Raw genomic sequence first — 18,449 nt, 5'->3', positions numbered from 1 at the left:
CGGATCCTAACCATAAAAGAATTGAGAAGGAACTATTACCCCACTTGAAATGACCCTCAGCACTATTACCCAATGTAAAAAAAGTGGATGAAATTCTGTCAAATTCAACTATAAGAAGTTAATTGAGGAGGAGGAGCAGGTAAATTTATCAAAAATAATAATTAATTTAGGGGTCAATTTCATGTTGAGAAGTATGGGCGGTTCGCTGACATTTTCCACTTTGAAAAGTATAAACGGCGCTAAAAAGCCAAAACGAGACTTAAGAGATCACAGTCCCGCATTTTCAGACCTCTCCCAGGAAGGAGTAGTATTCAATCCATGGCTTCCAGCTCCAGTCCTCAACGCATCTTCCCTCTGTTGTCTTTGATCCTCCTTCTCTTCTCCTTCTCTCCGATCTCCGAATCGAGCCACCAGGTATTCACTTTCCGTTTGGTTCCCGAGAAAATTAAAAAGAAAAATCTCAGTCGTTTTGATTACTTTGTTATTTTAACGTGTTTCAGTTCTGTGATGCTGGAATTGGACACGGTGCGTCGACCTGTGGGGTTTCTTCATCGTCGTCATCGCTTTCTACCAAGCTGTTGATCAAAGGCGGGATTGTGGTGAACGCTCATGAGATGGAGGCTGCTGATGTTTATGTGGAGGGTGGAATCATTGTTTCTGTTGGGCCTAATATTAAGGTATGATAATATTTCAGTCTTTTTTTTTTTCTTTATTGTGGTGTTATTTTTTTTCAAAATTGAAAGAACTTCATTGGTTGTTAATTATGCTGGCTGCCCGTTGACTTTGTGAACTTTATTTTTTGAGGGTTGAACTTGAATCTAAAACAATCTTCACCAATATCTATTTTTTCAAATCTTTTTGTTTTTAGTTGGGATATTGGGATTTTTCAGGTTTGATGGAGATGCTTTGTAATTTATATTGGCTGTTGGTTTACCAATTCCTTTGAACATGTTTCCAGCTAGTTTCTTTATTAGTTCTGGACTACTGAAACAATGGAATCCTTTGTTCCTGTTTTTTTTTTTTTTTTTTTTTTTCTGCCGATAAAGTACGATAAGTTAGTGTGATTATAGGAGGAACTGTTAACCTGTTAGAGTAAATTCATTCAACTAGTTTTATGGTGGGGACTTTAGGCACACTGGATGTCGTTACTTCTCAACCCCCTTCTAAATCCAATGCTTTTTTTCATTTTTTATTTTTTTATTTTTTACTTGTGATGTGCATCTGTATTTAAAGATGTATTTCATAAGTTTTGGGTGAAATTTGATCTGGTTTTATTGTGGAAGTTGGTTGACATGATTATTCAAATTTGGGAGCAAGGTTTGTTCCTCCATATGTTCTAATTTCGCTTCTCTTTGTGCCTTAATATTTGACTCTAAATCAATGTGGAAAGAGGATGTAGGAGTGCAAATAAGGGGCAAGCACTAAATCATTCCCATTTATAATATAGAAGTTTTTGTGAACAATGTGAGCTGGGTGCAAATCATTCTTCTGTAGCGTGTGAGAGAACATTATAAATGCTGATTTTAACTTATTTTCAGATACAATGTCATAACTCTAAAGAATTGATAACATATAGGAAAAAAAAAAAATCATAAATTGTGAACTTGTTCCTAGAACAACCTCAGTAACTCTAGAATTTAGATTAAATCCTGAAAGTCGTTCTTATATAAATTATGCAAGATATAGTTGTTCCTTTTACAATACTAGAAAATGAAGTATGTATTGATTGGAAATTAAAATGAACAGCCTGTAATTACGTGATCTACATAGCACTCAGACTCACGTGGAGAACTTATGTATGTATATAAGTTTTCATATGCTCCAAGCCTCCGAGTGTTTTATGTCCTTTTGTTTACTCTGCAGATTATTTTTTTCTTTCCTTTTCTTTATGCTGTACTTGATTTGATGCCATTGTTTTGCTCTGTTTTTGCTTTTTCAAATGCCATTGGCAGGTTGGTGATGATGTTACTGTGCTTGATGCCACTGGAAAGTTTGTCATGCCAGGTCAGTTTTCATACTACACCTATGTAATAAGATTAAAGCATCTCCAATCATGAATGTTAAATATAATTATTTGTTTAATATTGACAGGAGGCATTGATCCTCATACCCACCTAGGCATGGAATTCATGGGTACAGAAACTATTGATGATTTCTTCAGTGGTCAGGCGGCAGCATTAGCAGGCGGAACAACTATGCACATCGACTTTGTTTTACCAGTGAATGGAAGTTTATTGTCAGGGTTGGAAGCTTATGAAAAAAAATCTAGGAAGTCCTGCATGGATTATGGTTTCCATATGGCAATTACAAAATGGGATGAACATACTTCAAAAGAAATGGAAATAATGGTCAAGAAGAAAGGTTAGGTTCTTATAGTTCCCGGTTTTATTAAGTGGGCTTATTTATCGACTGTGCTATTTATGTAATACATCTATCTGTATTTCTATAATTATTCGTATCCTATACTCAGGTATAAACTCTTTCAAGTTTTTCATGGCCTACAAGGGGTCCTTCATGGTCAATGATGAGCTTCTACTAGAAGGATTCACAAAATGTAAGTCTCTTGGTGCGTTAGCTATGGTGCATGCAGAAAATGGAGATGCTGTATACGAAGGACAGAGAAGAATGATAGAACTTGGTATTACTGGTCCAGAGGGACATGCTCTTTCAAGGCCTCCAGTGGTAATTATAGAAATAAATTATTCATGCAAACATAATTTGGATAAGACGAAAATTGCTCTATCAAATTTAAATATTACTTAGTTTTGCATCATCTCTTTTCACATGGAACATTAGTTATGCTTTAAGAGTTAGTGCCGCTTCTGCATTTGCATCATCTCTTTTCACATGGAACATTAGTTATGCTTTAAGAGTTAGTGCCGCTTCTGCATGGCCTTGTGGCAACATAAACGTACAATTTTTTTTAATCTTATAGTTCAACAATCTGCCTGCCATACATTCCTGCTGTTTTCATGCTATCAGGTTTAACTTTTGTGTAAAAGGATTTTGTTTGAGGGTCTTTCTATCTTTGAAAGACTATAACAAGATATATACTTCTATATAATCCCTTTTCGGCTGCACGCATAGTAGTTATTGTCTAAATACTGGTTCTTTTAGGTAATGAATATGAAATTGTATCCTTTTATGCTGATGTCATATTAATTGCAATTCATTTGGTAAATTTGTTCTTCCTATTTATGTGGTTCTTTTAGTTATCTAATAGTTATTTCCAAGTAAATTAATAGCACATGGTATGTGTTTGCTTCAATATAATTGCCCATGTAGCTGGAAGGAGAGGCAACTGCTCGAGCAATTCGACTAGCAGGTTTTGTGAATACTCCCCTTTATGTAGTTCATGTGATGAGCGTTGATGCTATGGAAGAAATTTCTAAAGCTCGCAAATCAGGTTCATAGTATAAAAAATTTCTTTGTTGCGTTAACTTTATCTTTCATTAGCTTTAGCGTTTTTCTTTTGTTTTGCAACTATATCTTGTTCTTGGTAACTAGAAGTTCTACCAATTGTTGGGTTTATATATTTAAATAAGATAAACGCTCTCCTATTTTCCTCAAAATTCTTACATTGGTTGCCTAAGTAATTCTATAATGGCTCATGGTATTCAACCAAATTCTTCTCTCTTTTAATTTTGTCTAAACCAAGTTCATCGTCTAACATGACTGTTTCAAGTCTAAATCATGTTCGATCATCCGTTACCAAAGTTCCGTGATGTGATTTGGACCAAGTTGTTGAAAGGGTTCCATAAATAGTATGTTGCAGAGTTTATGTATCAAGCCAGAGTGCAATTTAGCGAGTGAAAAGATTTCTTATCCAAGTTGGTGTGGTTTTTGGAAAATTCCAACAAGTGACCATCATTATGCTCATCAATTTTGATATCTTCTTCTTCATCGTTTCCTAGATCAAAAAGCTAAAATGATGGCTTAATAGAAAGAGTACAGTGAACAAACTAAGAGACAATTCAGAAACACATGGCTAATAAATAGAGAAACTCATTAAAATTGATTATTGTATTTTCTAAAAAAAAAAAAAAAATTCTATTGGTTATTTTGAATAGGTCGTTATGCACCCTCAAACTGTTAGTTTTGAGTTAAGTACTGAACATGTGCTCCAAATGATTATTAAATTGCAGGGCAGAAGGTGATTGGCGAGACAGTACTTTCTGGGTTAGTGCTTAATGATTCTTGGCTTTGGGATCCCGACTTTATCACTGCTGCTAAGTAAGAATTCTCTCTATTTAATTTATGTTATGTTCAGGCAGTCAAAAGAGCTACGTTAAGAACAGTAGTCTTCTGATGTTTCAGGTATGTTATGAGTCCCCCTATAAGGGCAGCTGGACATGACAAAGCCCTTCAAGCTGCCCTTTCAATGGGAGTTCTGCAGGTTTATTTCTTATTGCAACCTTATTTGAGAACTATCTGATTTGGTCCGCAGGGCCTCTTGGTACTGTAGTGATTTATTACTGTAAATAAAAAGACAAGTTTGTGGTTATCCCTTAACATTGAACTCGGAACCAGATTTTGACCTAATTTATAACTCTAAGAGTACATATAATTTTCAGTTGCCTAAGTTTAATAGTGTACAAATTTAATTTATGAAAATATGAATGTTTTCTAAAAGTAGATTTAGCAATGTGCAGCTTGTAGGAACGGATCATTGTACCTTCAATTCAACACAGAAAGCTCTTGGAATAGATGATTTCCGGAAAATTCCAAATGGTGTAAATGGTAGTCATGAAATGATCTTTGATGTTGTTTAACTAAGATATATGCTTGCTTTCTACCCTAATTGTACTTTCTAATGCTTAACATGGTTACTGGAAATTAGGTATTGAGGAGAGGATGCATCTTGTATGGAATACAATGGTGGTAAGCTGCCACAAAATCTCATTCCTTGTAATAAGCAGCTTAAATTAGAATCAATCTTTTGGATAATATATATATTTTTCTAAATCTCAGGAATCTGGTCAAATTTCTGTTACTGACTACGTCCGGTTGACGAGTACTGAATGGTATGCTTGCTGTGGTTTTCTTGTTTATTATTTGAGTTGTGAACTTTTGAGATAAAGTATCTTTTACTACGTGATTTCCATTATGCTGTTTAAAGTATGTCAAAATGATTTCAGTGTCAATGGTATTTCAGTGCTAGGCTTTTCAATATATATCCTAGGAAGGGAGCAATTCGCGCAGGTTCTGATGCAGATATAATTATACTAAATCCAAACTCAAGCTTTGAGATAAATGCGAAGTCCCACCACTCTAGAACAGATACCAATGTCTACGAGGGATGGAAAGGGAAGGTAATCATTTTCACTTCACACGGGGGATATGCTTTTTCTAGAATATTATTTTAGAATTATAAAACTAGTGATCCCTCTATGGGACACATTGGTTCTATGATCTACAGGCATGAATACATATTTCAGGTGTCTAATACTAGCAAAAGCAAAATTGTTCTGAGGTTTCTGACTTGACATAATGTTATACGTGTGTGGATATACTATATACATATACATTATTTGCTTGTCCAGGTAATGTATACCGTCAAATGCAATTTTACCAATTTGTTTGATGCCAAAACCAATATGTGATACAAAGAATTTTGACGTTTAACCTATTCTGAAATTCAAGTTGGTGAGCCGTGTGATGGTAAACCTTCCCACACGGTTTGGAGAGAGAATTTTCCTTAAGTAATAAGATTCATATGGAAAAAAATAAGGACAAGAAAGTTGGTTTACTTCAGCTTTCAATTGCTCTGTGTTCTTTGCTTACTCAGTCCTTAGGCCAAGAAGCATACCTATGGTATATGTATTTTTATTTGCCTTTTAATGCATAGATGTGATTGTACGCCCCTGACATCCTACTTTCCTGTTTATCTTTTACTTATTCTATCCCTACAAACAGCATCCATTTCTGTGAAAGATATTGCATGTTAAGGACTTTAGTTTCTCAACTGCAGCATTCTTTCGTCATAGGAACAGTCTTTAAATTATTATTAAAGCTCCAAAAATGTCATTCTGCACTCCTCTTCACTTTATTTTTTACTCTTAAGGAATGCATGATGACTTTTTAGGAGTTCAAATAGCAGCTCTGTTAATTTTTCTTTATGAAATTACAGTTCCTACTCGAAGAGGTTCCAAGGAAGGTTATGGATTGTTATTTTTATTTCATAGTTATATGTTTCCCTGCATCACACTTCCAACTCCTTGTTCCCTTGTGTGTGGGGTTCAGTTTTTCAATGTAGTATTTTCCTCTCAAGCCTCTCCATTTACTTACACATCATAATCTTCCTGCGTTTATGATTCAAGCATCTGCAAGAGCCAGACAAGATTTTTAGGCAAATTTGTACTTTGATGGCTGATGTGGTAATTTTGCTTGAACAAATCCTTGAAGTGATCATGTCCCATTTTCTCAGGGCAAGGTTGAAGTGACCATTTCTGGTGGAAGGGTTGTTTGGGAAAATGATGAATTGAAGGTTGTTCCTGGTTCTGGAAAGTACATAGAAATGCCGCCTTTCGGATATCTTTTTAATGGAATTGACAAGGCAGATGCTAAGTACCTATCTTCTATGAAAGCCCCTGTTAAGCGTTCTAGAGCAACCGTTTAAAAATTGCAGGTACTTTGACTATTTTCCTTTTCTTGTATTATTTTCTTAAACTTGATTAGAAATGGTGAAGATGCTCCTGTATATATCGCATTGTGTTTGAATAATAAGATCAAAGTTTTCTGTATCTTCGTTGTATGTCATGTATATGAATTCGCTTTAAGGTCAATCAATAAGATTCTCACTGCAGTTTGCAGTTTGTGTATTTTACTGTTTGATTGATTTTGTGTATGAGGAATGAAAGAGTGTTCAGTATGTTGTGGCTGCAAAGCTGTGCAAAATGCAGCAACTTGATTCCATTTGTATATGAGACTGATTATAGGGTTTGTTATATTGCCAACTCACAATCTTATCTCTAATTGAGCTAGACGGCAAAAGTGTACTATCTTCATCACCTAACCAGTTTCCATATTTGATCCTAGCCTTACATTAAGGTTTTAAGGGATCTAATCTGGATAGTACACTTGACATTTGACTAAAAGCTTAAAACTAGAAGCTGAAAAACTAGTTGTTACATTTAAAACAAAACCTATTCGACTTCAATTGCTTTTCACTTGCTTCCTTCATCATCGAACCTTCAATTCCAGGAACCAGAAGCAATTTAGGTTCCAACACTCCCTTCTAAATTGGTTTTGGTTGTCACCCGAGCTATTGCTTGAGGTAAGCGAATATGTCCTTTGGAAGTGGCTTGATGAATATGTTTGCGATTTGTTCTTCTGTCTTGCAGTAATGAAGCTTAATGATGTTTTCTTGTAATGTTTCCCTGATGAAATAATATATTCTCTTGATGTGCTTTGTCTTTTGATGAAACACTGGATTTTTGGGTGTAGTCACACACGAGAGGTGTGGCATCAATATGCAATTCAACAAAATCCTTGAGTATGAATCTCGCCAAATGGCCTGAGATGTTGCTTCTGAGGTACTCACATACTTAGCCTCTGTCGTAGATAGTGAAAAACTTTGTTGCTTAGCTGAGGTCCACGAAAATGCACCTGAGCTAAATGTAAAAGCATACCCAGATGTGCTTTTGCAATCATCTTCACTACCTCTCCAATTACTGTCACAGAATCCAATTAGGATAGTTGTCTTTCCCATTTCATATTTGATTCCACTGGATCCTTGAATGTATCTCAGCACCCTCTTAGCAGTTCCCATATGAATTTTGGTAAGATTTTGCATAAATTTTGAGAGTATGCTAGTTGCAAACATCAGGCCTGGTCTTTTGCAGTTAAATACAAAAGATTGCCAACAATGCTTCCATATACATATTTGAATCAAAAGGTTCACTCCCATCATCCTTCTTGAGCTTTTAATTTGCAAATAGAGGAGTGGACATAGGTTTACATTCCTTCAATCCAAACTTTTAAGTGGTGTGTGGGCATAATTTTTCTAATGAATAAAGATGCTATTTGATTGTTGTATTTCCCTAATGCCAAGAAAATGATGCAAGAGGCCTAGGTCATTCATCTCATCTCATACATCTTCATCATTTCTACCTTGAATTCTGCAATCATTGCTTCATCGTTTCATCATTTTCAATGTAGACTATGTTATCCACATAGATTGACACAATGAGGGTTCTTGAGTCACTTCGAGATTTGGTGTAGAGAGTGGCTTCATTTGGACTCTTTTAGAATCTTTTCTCAACGGAATAAGAACCAATTTCACTGTACCAAGCCCTTGGAGTTTGTTTTAGGTCATAGAGAGCCTTCTTCAGTTTGTAAACTTTGTCAGTATTCTCTTCAATTGTGAGACATTGTGGTTGTTCCACAAACACCTCCTTTTTTAGCACTTCATCTAAGAAAGCTGATTTCACATCTAGTTGATGTAGCTTTCATCCCTATTGAGTTGTCAAGGCAATCAATGTCCTTATGATATCCAACCTTGCTACCAGAGCAAAGGTTTCATTGAAATCCACACCAGGCTTTTGTGAGCAGCCTTTAACTACTAGTTTGGCCTTGTTCTTTTGCATTAATTTAGCTTGGTCTTGTCGACCTACTTTACTCCAATCATTGGTTTGTCACTTGGCCTATTAACCAATTCCAATGTCTCATTCTTTTCTATCATTGACAGGTTCAACTACACAGTAGTTACTAATGGTATAGATCTCCTCTAAATTTCTCTTTCTTACTGGAGTTAAGCTTGGCTCTCACTCTGCTGTTGACTTAGTTGTGAACTTACACTTGCTGGTTGAGGTGTTGTTGGTGATCAACATATTCCAGGACTTCTTGTTCAATTTATCCATTTTGGTTGGATTCCATCCCATTCAGATCAAATTGCAGATGGACATTTTTTTTTTCTCCTCTACACTTGTTTCTCAATTCCTTAGTGCTTCTTCATCAAATATCACATCTCTTGAGAGATTTATTTTTTTTGTCATCAGGTTGAAAAGTCTATAACCTTTCTCACTTGTTCCGAATCCAACAAAAATGTTCTTGTTGCTGGACTTTTCCAAATTGTGTCTTCACTGTGAAAATACATGAGCATAGCATACTGAGTCAAGTACTATTAGCTGGTTGATGGTTGTTCTTCTTCCACTGAACATTCCAAATGGAGTTTGTTTGTCAAAGTTTTGGTAGGGCACCTAGTTAAACGATACACAACAGTGTTTACTGCCTCTCCCAAAATAAATAAGACAATTTCTTCTCATGTAGCATATACTTAGCCATTTCAACTATAGTCATGTTCTTCCTTTCTGTAAGACATTTTGTTGTGGTGAATATGCAATTGTGGGTTGCTTTTCTAGGCCCAAATCTTAAAAAATGAGTTGAATTCCAGTGAGGTATATTCACTTCTCTTATCTTGATTTGATGTCCACTTTGCAATTCCACTATGGCTTTGAACTTTTTGAAAATGTTGAACACTTGTGATCTGAATCTCATGACACATTCTTGAGTAATCATCAGTCAAAATCAAGAAGTATTGTTTCCACTGATATTAGTAGTATGCATAGGCCCACACATCAGTATGAATCAATTCTAGTGGTTTTATTGCTCCCTATGCTTTTCTAGCTTCAAATGAATCTATGTGATGCTTCCCAAACACACCCTTCACAGGTTTTACTGAGTTCATCCAATTGTTGTAACCCTTGAACTATTTCATACTTGTGTAGATTGTGGTAGCTCTTGTTCTCTACTTTGGCACAAAACACATTTGCCATTTCCTCTACTTAATTTGCGCAGATCACTTGTTCAATGTTATTTGACTTGCAATCCTTCATTACATGACCAAATTTGTTGCACTTAGACTTACCTTTGAACCAACATTCTCCAAAATGGAGTTTGTCACAAAACTTGCACACATGTTTGTTCTTTGCATTTCCATTGGTACTACTACTATTGTTAGGCTTTGCATTTACATTTCTTTTTCCTTCCCATTTTTTGTTCTTGCCCTTCCATTGTTGCTTATGTTTGTCATATTAGAGGGACTCCTAAATCCTACATTGAGTCATTGAAATGCCCTTTCAGTGGCTGCATCAACATACCTTTCAAGCCTTTGATCAACGGCCCTCAAAAGATACCATCAGATCTTGTATACTGAGATCGTTGGTATCATTGGTTTCTTCAATCATACTCACTATTGAATCATATGGTTTAGTCAAACTAATTAGTAGTTTCTGGACAATTCTTCATTACGAAAATCTTCTCCATGGGTTTTCATTTGATTAACAACATCAAACAGTCTATAAAAGTAGTCCTTGAGTGGTTCGTTTTCTCTCATGCGTGTGTATTCAAAGTCCTTTCTAAGTTTCTTATCACCTTTATATTCGTGTTGAAGACATCCCAAGTATCTTTTGCAGTTTTTTCATTGGCTATTATGGGAAACATCAAATCTGAGACAACCCTTATATGATTCCCAAAGTCCTAGCATCATTCATCTTGCTCTCTTGCATTTCAGCCTTCTGTGTTGTTGTGAGATCATTCTCAATGGCTCAACTTCTACTTCTGGTAACTCATAGCCATATTGGACCATGTCCCAGAAGTCATAGGAGTTGAAAATAGTGGTCATCCTTATCCTCCAAAATCATGGTTTTCCCCATCAAACATTGGAGCTTTTAGCTCACTGCTATTTGATCTTGTCATTTCTAGATTTGAGGTCTTTTCAAGGGTTTCAAGTAGGGCTGGAAAAAATTCCTGAAAATCCCGATCCCGACCGAACCCGAACTGAAAATATCCCGAAATTTTTGGTTTGGTTATTATCTTGAACCGCCTAATTCGGTTTGGGAATTGGTTTGTGCTTTTCGGTTTGGTATCCTATACTGAACCACCCCTAATTTCAAGCACTGTCAGAAGGTTCCCAAATGTTCACAGCAACGCCCAAATAAAAAAATGATCAGGAACTTAGCAACGAGGCCATGATAATGTTTATAATTTGTGTGTATTTTACCGTTTGATTGATTTTGTGTATGAGGAATAAACATAGGAATGAAAGAATGTTCAGTATGTGATGGCTACAAGGCTGTGCAAAATGCAGCAGCTTGATTCCATTTATGTATGAGACCGATTGTGTGAGTTGTGGTACATTGCCGACTCACAATCATATCTCTAATTGAGCTAGATGACAAATATGTACTATCTTCATCACCTAACCAATTTCTTGGGTTCCAACAAGGAGGCAATGCTCGCAAGGTGGTAGAGTCGGATTACATGCTTGTTTGAGTTGCTGTCACAACATTTGAACAACTTTTGCTTTGTACTTGAGATGCTGTGTCTGTTGGTTTAGGTTGTTTTTGGGTTTTTCGTGTTTCTTCTGTTTTTATTATTTTTGTTTTAATGTTGAAATATGATGATTTTATAAAGTTAGAGACTGTATTTGACTCCACTAAAAGAGGATGCTTTAGGTTTGGGAGATTATTACATCCTTTTATTTTTGTTTACTTGGTTCAGACGATGGATAACTAGAAGCAAGATGCAACAATACATGGTAAATAGTAAATAGTAAATAGTAAATAGTAAATAGAATGTATAATATTAATATCACATTGTACCGGGAGATGAATAAAGCCGTTGATTAGGTTTTCATTTGACGAATGGGTCTTGTCGTCTATAAGACTACATCATGATGATGTGAATAAATTAATAGATTACAAATGGCAGGTAGGAATTGATGATTTGCTTGCCCTCTTAGGAAATCAAGGCCTAATACAGCAATTTATGTAAGTCAGAATCGTCTTTTTCCTCTGCATAAAAATATAAATATAAATACAATTAGACGAAAAAATCTATATAATTTTTTTATCATTTTATTTTTAGATTCTCACCCACCCCTGTTAATTTTTATTTGTTTATATCGTTTGATTTATTTTATTCAATTGCCAAAAATTAGAACGGATGCGTGAAGAGTTAAACAAGGTGTGTGAAAGTTGCCTCGTTTGTTCTCTTTTCCTTCTGAACTGAATAATGTGTTATGTAAATCATGGACTAGAATGGAATGCTCTACCTTGTGATGATCCATGTGCGTTTATAGGGGATATGGATCAAAACAAGGTGAGCATGGAATTATGAAGAACACTCTCGTCAGTTACAAAAAATAGCCGAGCACCGAAAAACGAGCGTCTTACCGTAACAGAGTCATCTTGGTGATGATGATGAGGATGATGAGGGTGAGCAGCCATGAATTCCTGTTCATTCCCAAGGCTGTTACGCTTGAACTCAGTCAAGTCGGTCTTGTTTTGCTTCCGGTTAGCACGAGCCTGAGAGAACACGACGGTGTAGTTTGTATCTGGGCTGTTTTGATCCCACCCTCCGAATTGAGGTACAGACTTCCGACCATTTTTCTGCAAATGTATACATGTTTTTAGCAAATGGCCTTCTTATAATGTAGCCGGAGTAGTAAATGCAGGTGAAATTACATAAATAGGTAAGATGGCTCCTTGACCTTGCATTGGTAAATAGTTAACATCCCCTTGGTAAAAACACACGTTAACCATTTAACAATACAAGCTCAAGGACATGGAAGCCCCCTGCACAAGGGAACAAAATAAAAATCACACTTCTCTAATGTCATTGGCTACAACTGAAACAATAACATCTGCACAAGAAAAACACAATTAAGCTTTCTTCAAAATATTGCTCGAGGGTAACAAGCTTGAATTCATTCATCAAAACACTTCAATTGGAATATATTGCATGATGAATGAAAAAGTTAGTAAGAGGGAGCGTCATAAAATGACTGTTTTGGAGCATTAATACAGTTCTTTTTTTTTCTTTTAAGTTAAACGTCTCATAGACCGCATATAATGCAGGATTTGTAACCCATCATTTTTGTTTCTCCATGTTTACATGTAACAACATATGAATCTATAGTAAAAGAAAGATGATTGAGCTTATATTTTGTTTAAATATTGGTATCATCCTCTTGTTTACACATTAGATTATCATCCTCTTGTTCTTTAGAAAAACGGTCAAATTAACATTAAAAAAAATACAGCTTCGACTTCAATGGGGAAATTTGTACAGAACTTTCAATTAATAGATCATTGTTCTTCGTAAATTTCAATAAAAATAAAAAGTAAATACTGTAAAATGGAAAAGAAAAGAAGAAAAGAATGTATGAACCCTAAACAAAGAAGAATATGATGATTTCAGCAATTGGAGTTGTTGGCTTACCTCCTCCCGGTGACCCATGTAATCCTTGAAGGAGAGAGGTAGAGACTTCTGCCAAAAAAAAAAATGCTTGGTAATTTTTCACAATTACTTGCATTATATATCTCTCTAACTTAAGAAGTTGATAATTGTTTGAAGTACTTGGCGACGCATGATTGGATGATAACAAACAAGTTATTATTCTAACCATTTACCATCCCCGTTTTTTCAGTTAGAAACATATGGTAAAGGTAAACTAGTAAGAGAGAGAGAGAGAGAGAGAGAGAGAGAGAGAGAGATGTTAGGCCACAAAATATGGTAAACACAAAATCTATTAAACAGAAACAGGCAATGGATGGTTACAAGAAACGATATTCTATTTATGAAAGTTTGATTTCAGTTTACTTGGAAGGTTTGATCCTTTGACTAAAACATAAAAGATGGACTAGACTAGACTTGCAAGTGCTCGTTCAAAAACGCTTGTTGTTCTAATCTTTGCGATGGTGCTATGTTGTCTGGTTCCATTCAGCTAGTTCACAGGCCCAAGGCTTTGATCTTCTTCTCTCGTAGGCCTTTCTAAGCCCACGATAAAGGGCCCAACTTACAACTACATATTATTTTAGGGTCTAAAAAGACCGTGCATTAACAATTCCTTAAGGATAAGCAATGGAAAGAGAGAGAGAAATACACCATAGTATAAGGTGATGCACCTAGAAGAGAAACAAACCTATATTGCCTAACTCACTGTAGAATTCAAGCTAGCCATAGACTTAGAGGCTAGGTGGTGTAGCATGAATTCAAAGACGAAGCTCAGAAGATCTTGCAAATACTAGATAGCCCAAGAAATGAGGAGCTATACTCCAATGTAGAAATGATATTGCCCTAGTCTATGTTGATGGTCCCTAATATAAGAAGGTCTTTTTTTTTTTTTGGTCGATCAAAGTAAAGTAAATTTCATAGAAAGAGAAAACTATTACAAGAAAAGGGCACCTCCAAAAGAGAGTCCAAAAAGGCCAAGCAAAAGTGCAATTCTATAACAAAAAATTACAATGAAATATGCCCAAAGTGAGCGGCCCATAATAGCTAACAAACAGAAAAACCTAGACAAGAAAATGTAAAGCAGCCACCTCTACCAAAACAGCCGCACCACCACCGCACATGCGTCGCTGCCACCTGAAATAATGCCCAAAGAACTAAAAGGATGAACCGAAAATGGGGACAAGCAAGCTATCCGCGATGAGAGTGCTCCCACAATTCTACCAAATAGTGCAAAATGCACTTTAAATGTTACAAACCAACAAAGTGCGCCTCTAGAGGAGATCCTAGAAGGAGATGATGTGTATTTAAACTAACCTAAATAATAGATTAATTTAAACCAAATTAAACTCACAAGCGCACGAATCAATTGTAGTAACTAACATATGCAAATACGAGGTCGATCCCACATGGATTACTTTAACACCAATTTAACCAATTCAAAGATATATTGAATTGAATAATTGAGTAATTGATTAAGACTAAAATTAACAAGAAAAATAAGAGACAGTTAATAAACATACGACACAAGAAAGCCTAAGGTTATGAATCCACCAACAACAATCCTATTTACTTTTCCTAGAGCCAATTACTATTGTCACAACCCGTCCTGGAATTTTTAATTCTGAGGATGTGAAATTACGAAAATGCCCTTAAACGGGACTAAGGGGCGTAAAGTTGGTATTGGTTTTTACCTGAAGTTCCTAAACTAATGTTAATTGGAATATTCATTAGTTTTAGGGACTTAAATTTTAAGACTTAGAACTAGGTTTATATGTTATAACTTGATGATTTGGGGATTGGGTAGGATCCCACATCCCTCAAATCTCTCCCCCATTTCTGCATCTTGTCTCTCTCTCTCTCCTCCCTCACAAATCTCTCATTCTCTCTCAGTTCTCTCTCTCTCCTTCGAACTCACACGGACCACCCACAAAACCACCCTAAAACTATACCAACGAAGGATCTAAGACCACCATCGTACTCCTGAAGACCACACGAACACGATGGTACCAATTTCAGGTGAGTTTCACTTCGGAAAACATGGATTTCAATTTCACTGTGCGTGTGCACTGTTCATGCACACGTAAAGATTGATGTTTTTTGGGATTTTGAAGCTTGTAGGAAGCTTGGTGAGGTCCTAAGGAAGCTCGGAGTGCTTCGTTTGAAGGATTTGGACGTCGGGATCACGAACTGTAAGTTCGGCCGAATTTTCGTATTTTTGGAAAAGTTTGATTCCGTTGTTTTTAGGCCCTAAAACTAGTCCAACGTGGTAGATTATGATTAGGGCTTCATTTTGGTATATATTACGTGAAAAATGGACGTAGGAACACGGAGAACGACAAGTTCAAAGTTTGGCCGAAGCTTTCGAGGCTTTTTACGGCGAATCCACGGCGAGTTAGGGGTCGAGGAATGTATGGATGTGTTCGTCTCGTCAATACCTTCATTTTGATATATAGTACGTCGAAAATGGTTAAGAAATGAAGAAGTTATGACACTTTAAAGTTTATCCAGACATTCCGGCAAAACACCCACCGCTGGTGAAACCAGTCCGGCGACGCGAGGAAGAAGACGCACGCGTGGGCAGCGCGTGAACAGGGCGCGTGGGGGCGCGTGAGAGCTCCAAATTGAGTTCTGAAAATTGTCACGTGTTCGTGACGTCGTGTAGATCACCGTGGTATATTCACATACCCAAATTGAGCAACGTATGAGAAAGTTATTGACGAATGTTTGGTGTATGTGCGTTAAATAACGTCAATTTGGTTACTGTTTGTATAGGTGAAAATTATACAGAAGAAGAATGTAACCAATCTAGGGGAGGCTCAGGGACCTACGAGACGTCGATGTGATTTGTGAGTGGGCAGTTATTTTTCAGTATATATATATATATACGTATGCTTGACGTATTTCCCAGAAACGTATTTTAAAAGAAATACGAATTAATTATCCTGTCATATATGCATCATATTTTAATATGTGCATTACCATAATTATGCATACTGTTGCATGGTGCTGAGGAGGCCCAGGTAAGCTACGATTGAAATACTATCATCACATGCATTAGTAGTGGCATACACTTATATATGTGTATTTGGTGCTGTGGACGCACAGGTAAGTGCCAGGTAAGTAGTATTCATGTTTGTATTCAGTAGTAGCTTGAGATGCTTAGAGAGCTCATAATCTGCACCCCCGGTGTTAGTGTTCCCGCCCGTGGCCAGGGCACAGCCTTCACGTGTATGTTCACCAGCACCGCATGCTCGCCTTGGATCCAAGTTAGGTGCAAGCCTGTCGTACAGACCACATTAGGTGGTTCCGACTTGTAGGTGACCCGCGATTTATCGCACAGCTTCACGTGATCGTAGCACTAGAGCATATATATATATATTACACCCAGCCTGTCGTACAGACCACATTAGGTGGTTCCGACTCGTGTGCAGATTCAATTATTGAGTTGAGATTGGAGCTCTATATGCAGCCGTACAGGTCACGTTAGGTGACTCCCGGCTGCCAGATTATATGTTATTGTTGTGAGTTATGCTTGAGCACTTACATTTCATTATGAGTTTCCGACATGGCATATTCTTGAGCATGAATGATATACCCTTGAGCATGTTTGGCATATTTATACATACGTATATATGTTTATTTTCTGGGAAATTATACTTGTTTTATGGCGAGGGTTAGTATATTCAAAGAGAAAAGAAGGTTCTGAATAAGTTTGTTTTGCTGACCCACTCAACTTTGTTTTGCGCCCCTCCAGGTTCAAGAATTGCAAAGGTGTGGTGACTACGAGGAAATTCAACGGTGTTCTGACAGAATGGACCAAAAATTAGGACTCACCCTTGGGTGTTTTATCTTAGAAATTGTATCTTTAAAGCTTCCGTACTGTGTAAATGGTTACGTCACTCTCACGTGACGGCCAGCATGCCCTCCTTCGGGACGGGGTGTGTCAGTTGGTATCAGAGCCTAGTTTCAATCTTGGACATCTTGAGAAGTTCTAGTGAATTTTGTCAGAACTACACCGCCTCGTAGCAAACTACGTAGTTAGAGGAACTTAGTCTCCCTGATTTAGCTGTTAAGGGAAACTATTATTTTGGTGATTCAGTATATTATCTAAAAGGGACATTTTAAGATGGGTTATGGGTTGAATTTGAATCACCTTATGGAAAAATGATGGACCTAAGGGAGCAAAGCGATGGCTTAATCATTTGGAAAAGACGTTTTGGATTATGCAAGTCAAAGGAATCTTCCTTTTGACAGAAGGGTTGAGACGACTACCTGGTTTGAGTTAGGAACTTGTATCCTGGTGGAAACAGGAGTATAATTCGTTGTCACCGGAGGAAACAGCCGATTGAGAATTGTTTAAGGACTTGTTTAAAGAAAAGAATTATTTCCTTTGGCATCTTACGATGGTAGAAAGCAAGAGTTTGCAAATGTGAGACAAGGAAAGCTGACGATCAATGAGTATTATAGAAAGTTCTCAGACTTGCCTCGTCCCATTCGAATATTGCTGCTATTTTAATTGAAGTGTTATATTGTTTTAGGCTGGGTAGCATAAGGCAGTGGTACTTTGGGTGACCACTATCCATTGTAATTCTTACCAGGAGTATACAAGATGTTGTTGAGCCTTAAGGACTCGGAGATTATGTCCATCGTTAATGATGAAGAAGAATAAAGGAATGGGAATCAGAGGAATGATGACAAGGATAAAGGCCAGTCATCTCGAGAACCTCGAAAGATTCGGAACTTCAAAAGAAGTGAAGCTAATTCTAGTTCTTTTGGCAAAGGTTTTAATGCCATTGACCAGAGGCGAAGTGATAGATGTATTGGTAATCCCAGATATCAGAGACAAGGTGATTTTGGTAAAAGAAATGTACCTTTGGGCTGTAGGTACAATAATGGACACCTTTGAGAATGTAGGCGAGAAAGCAGTGGACGCTTTACAAGTGGATAGATGGGACATAGAACTGCAAATTATGTCCAAAGCCAACAGAAGCCCTAGCAGTCTTCTTTGCCACAACTGGCGCCGATCCAGCAAGTTCCTGGATCTATTAATTATGGTCAGTTAGGCCGTGGTGTACATGAGCGAAGTATTTACACTAATAAAGGTTGTGGGAGACGACAACAAGCCCAGGGATGTGTTAACCACACATCACTGCAAGATACTTAGAATTATTCGGATTTGATTAGGAATACGTTAATTATTCTTAATGACT

At 36.8% G+C, this 18,449-nt stretch overlaps 2 protein-coding genes and 1 long non-coding RNA gene across 3 annotated transcripts; 2 read left to right on the top strand and 1 right to left on the bottom strand.

The window, feature by feature from the left end:
• Window positions 1–224: 224 nt before the first annotated feature.
• On the top strand, window positions 225–6,821 carry LOC137715536 (dihydropyrimidinase). The gene is made up of 13 exons (XM_068454885.1): window positions 225–414; window positions 501–677; window positions 1,953–2,004; window positions 2,092–2,361; window positions 2,471–2,682; window positions 3,286–3,406; window positions 4,146–4,233; window positions 4,318–4,396; window positions 4,653–4,740; window positions 4,841–4,881; window positions 4,972–5,024; window positions 5,156–5,312; window positions 6,428–6,821. Exons 1-13 carry the CDS (start codon window positions 319–321, stop codon window positions 6,617–6,619), a joined length of 1,626 nt encoding a protein of 541 aa, XP_068310986.1. The 5' UTR covers window positions 225–318; the 3' UTR covers window positions 6,620–6,821.
• Window positions 6,822–11,597: 4,776 nt separating this feature from the next.
• LOC137714475 (uncharacterized) lies at window positions 11,598–13,270 on the bottom strand. Its single transcript, XM_068453682.1, has 3 exons — window positions 13,225–13,270; window positions 12,177–12,392; window positions 11,598–11,795 (listed from the first exon to the last, which is right to left on the bottom strand). Exons 1-3 carry the CDS (start codon window positions 13,240–13,242, stop codon window positions 11,748–11,750), a joined length of 282 nt encoding a protein of 93 aa, XP_068309783.1. The 5' UTR covers window positions 13,243–13,270; the 3' UTR covers window positions 11,598–11,747.
• Window positions 13,271–15,775: 2,505 nt separating this feature from the next.
• On the top strand, window positions 15,776–17,185 carry LOC137714886 (uncharacterized). Its single transcript, XR_011065481.1, has 3 exons — window positions 15,776–15,910; window positions 16,012–16,085; window positions 16,994–17,185. It is a non-coding gene; the product is annotated as an uncharacterized lncRNA (long non-coding RNA).
• Window positions 17,186–18,449: the final 1,264 nt, after the last annotated feature.

This window comes from Pyrus communis, chromosome 14, assembly GCF_963583255.1.
Source record: "Pyrus communis chromosome 14, drPyrComm1.1, whole genome shotgun sequence".
Taxonomy (NCBI): domain Eukaryota; kingdom Viridiplantae; phylum Streptophyta; class Magnoliopsida; order Rosales; family Rosaceae; genus Pyrus; species Pyrus communis.
This window is presented reverse-complemented; position numbering and strand designations above follow the sequence as displayed.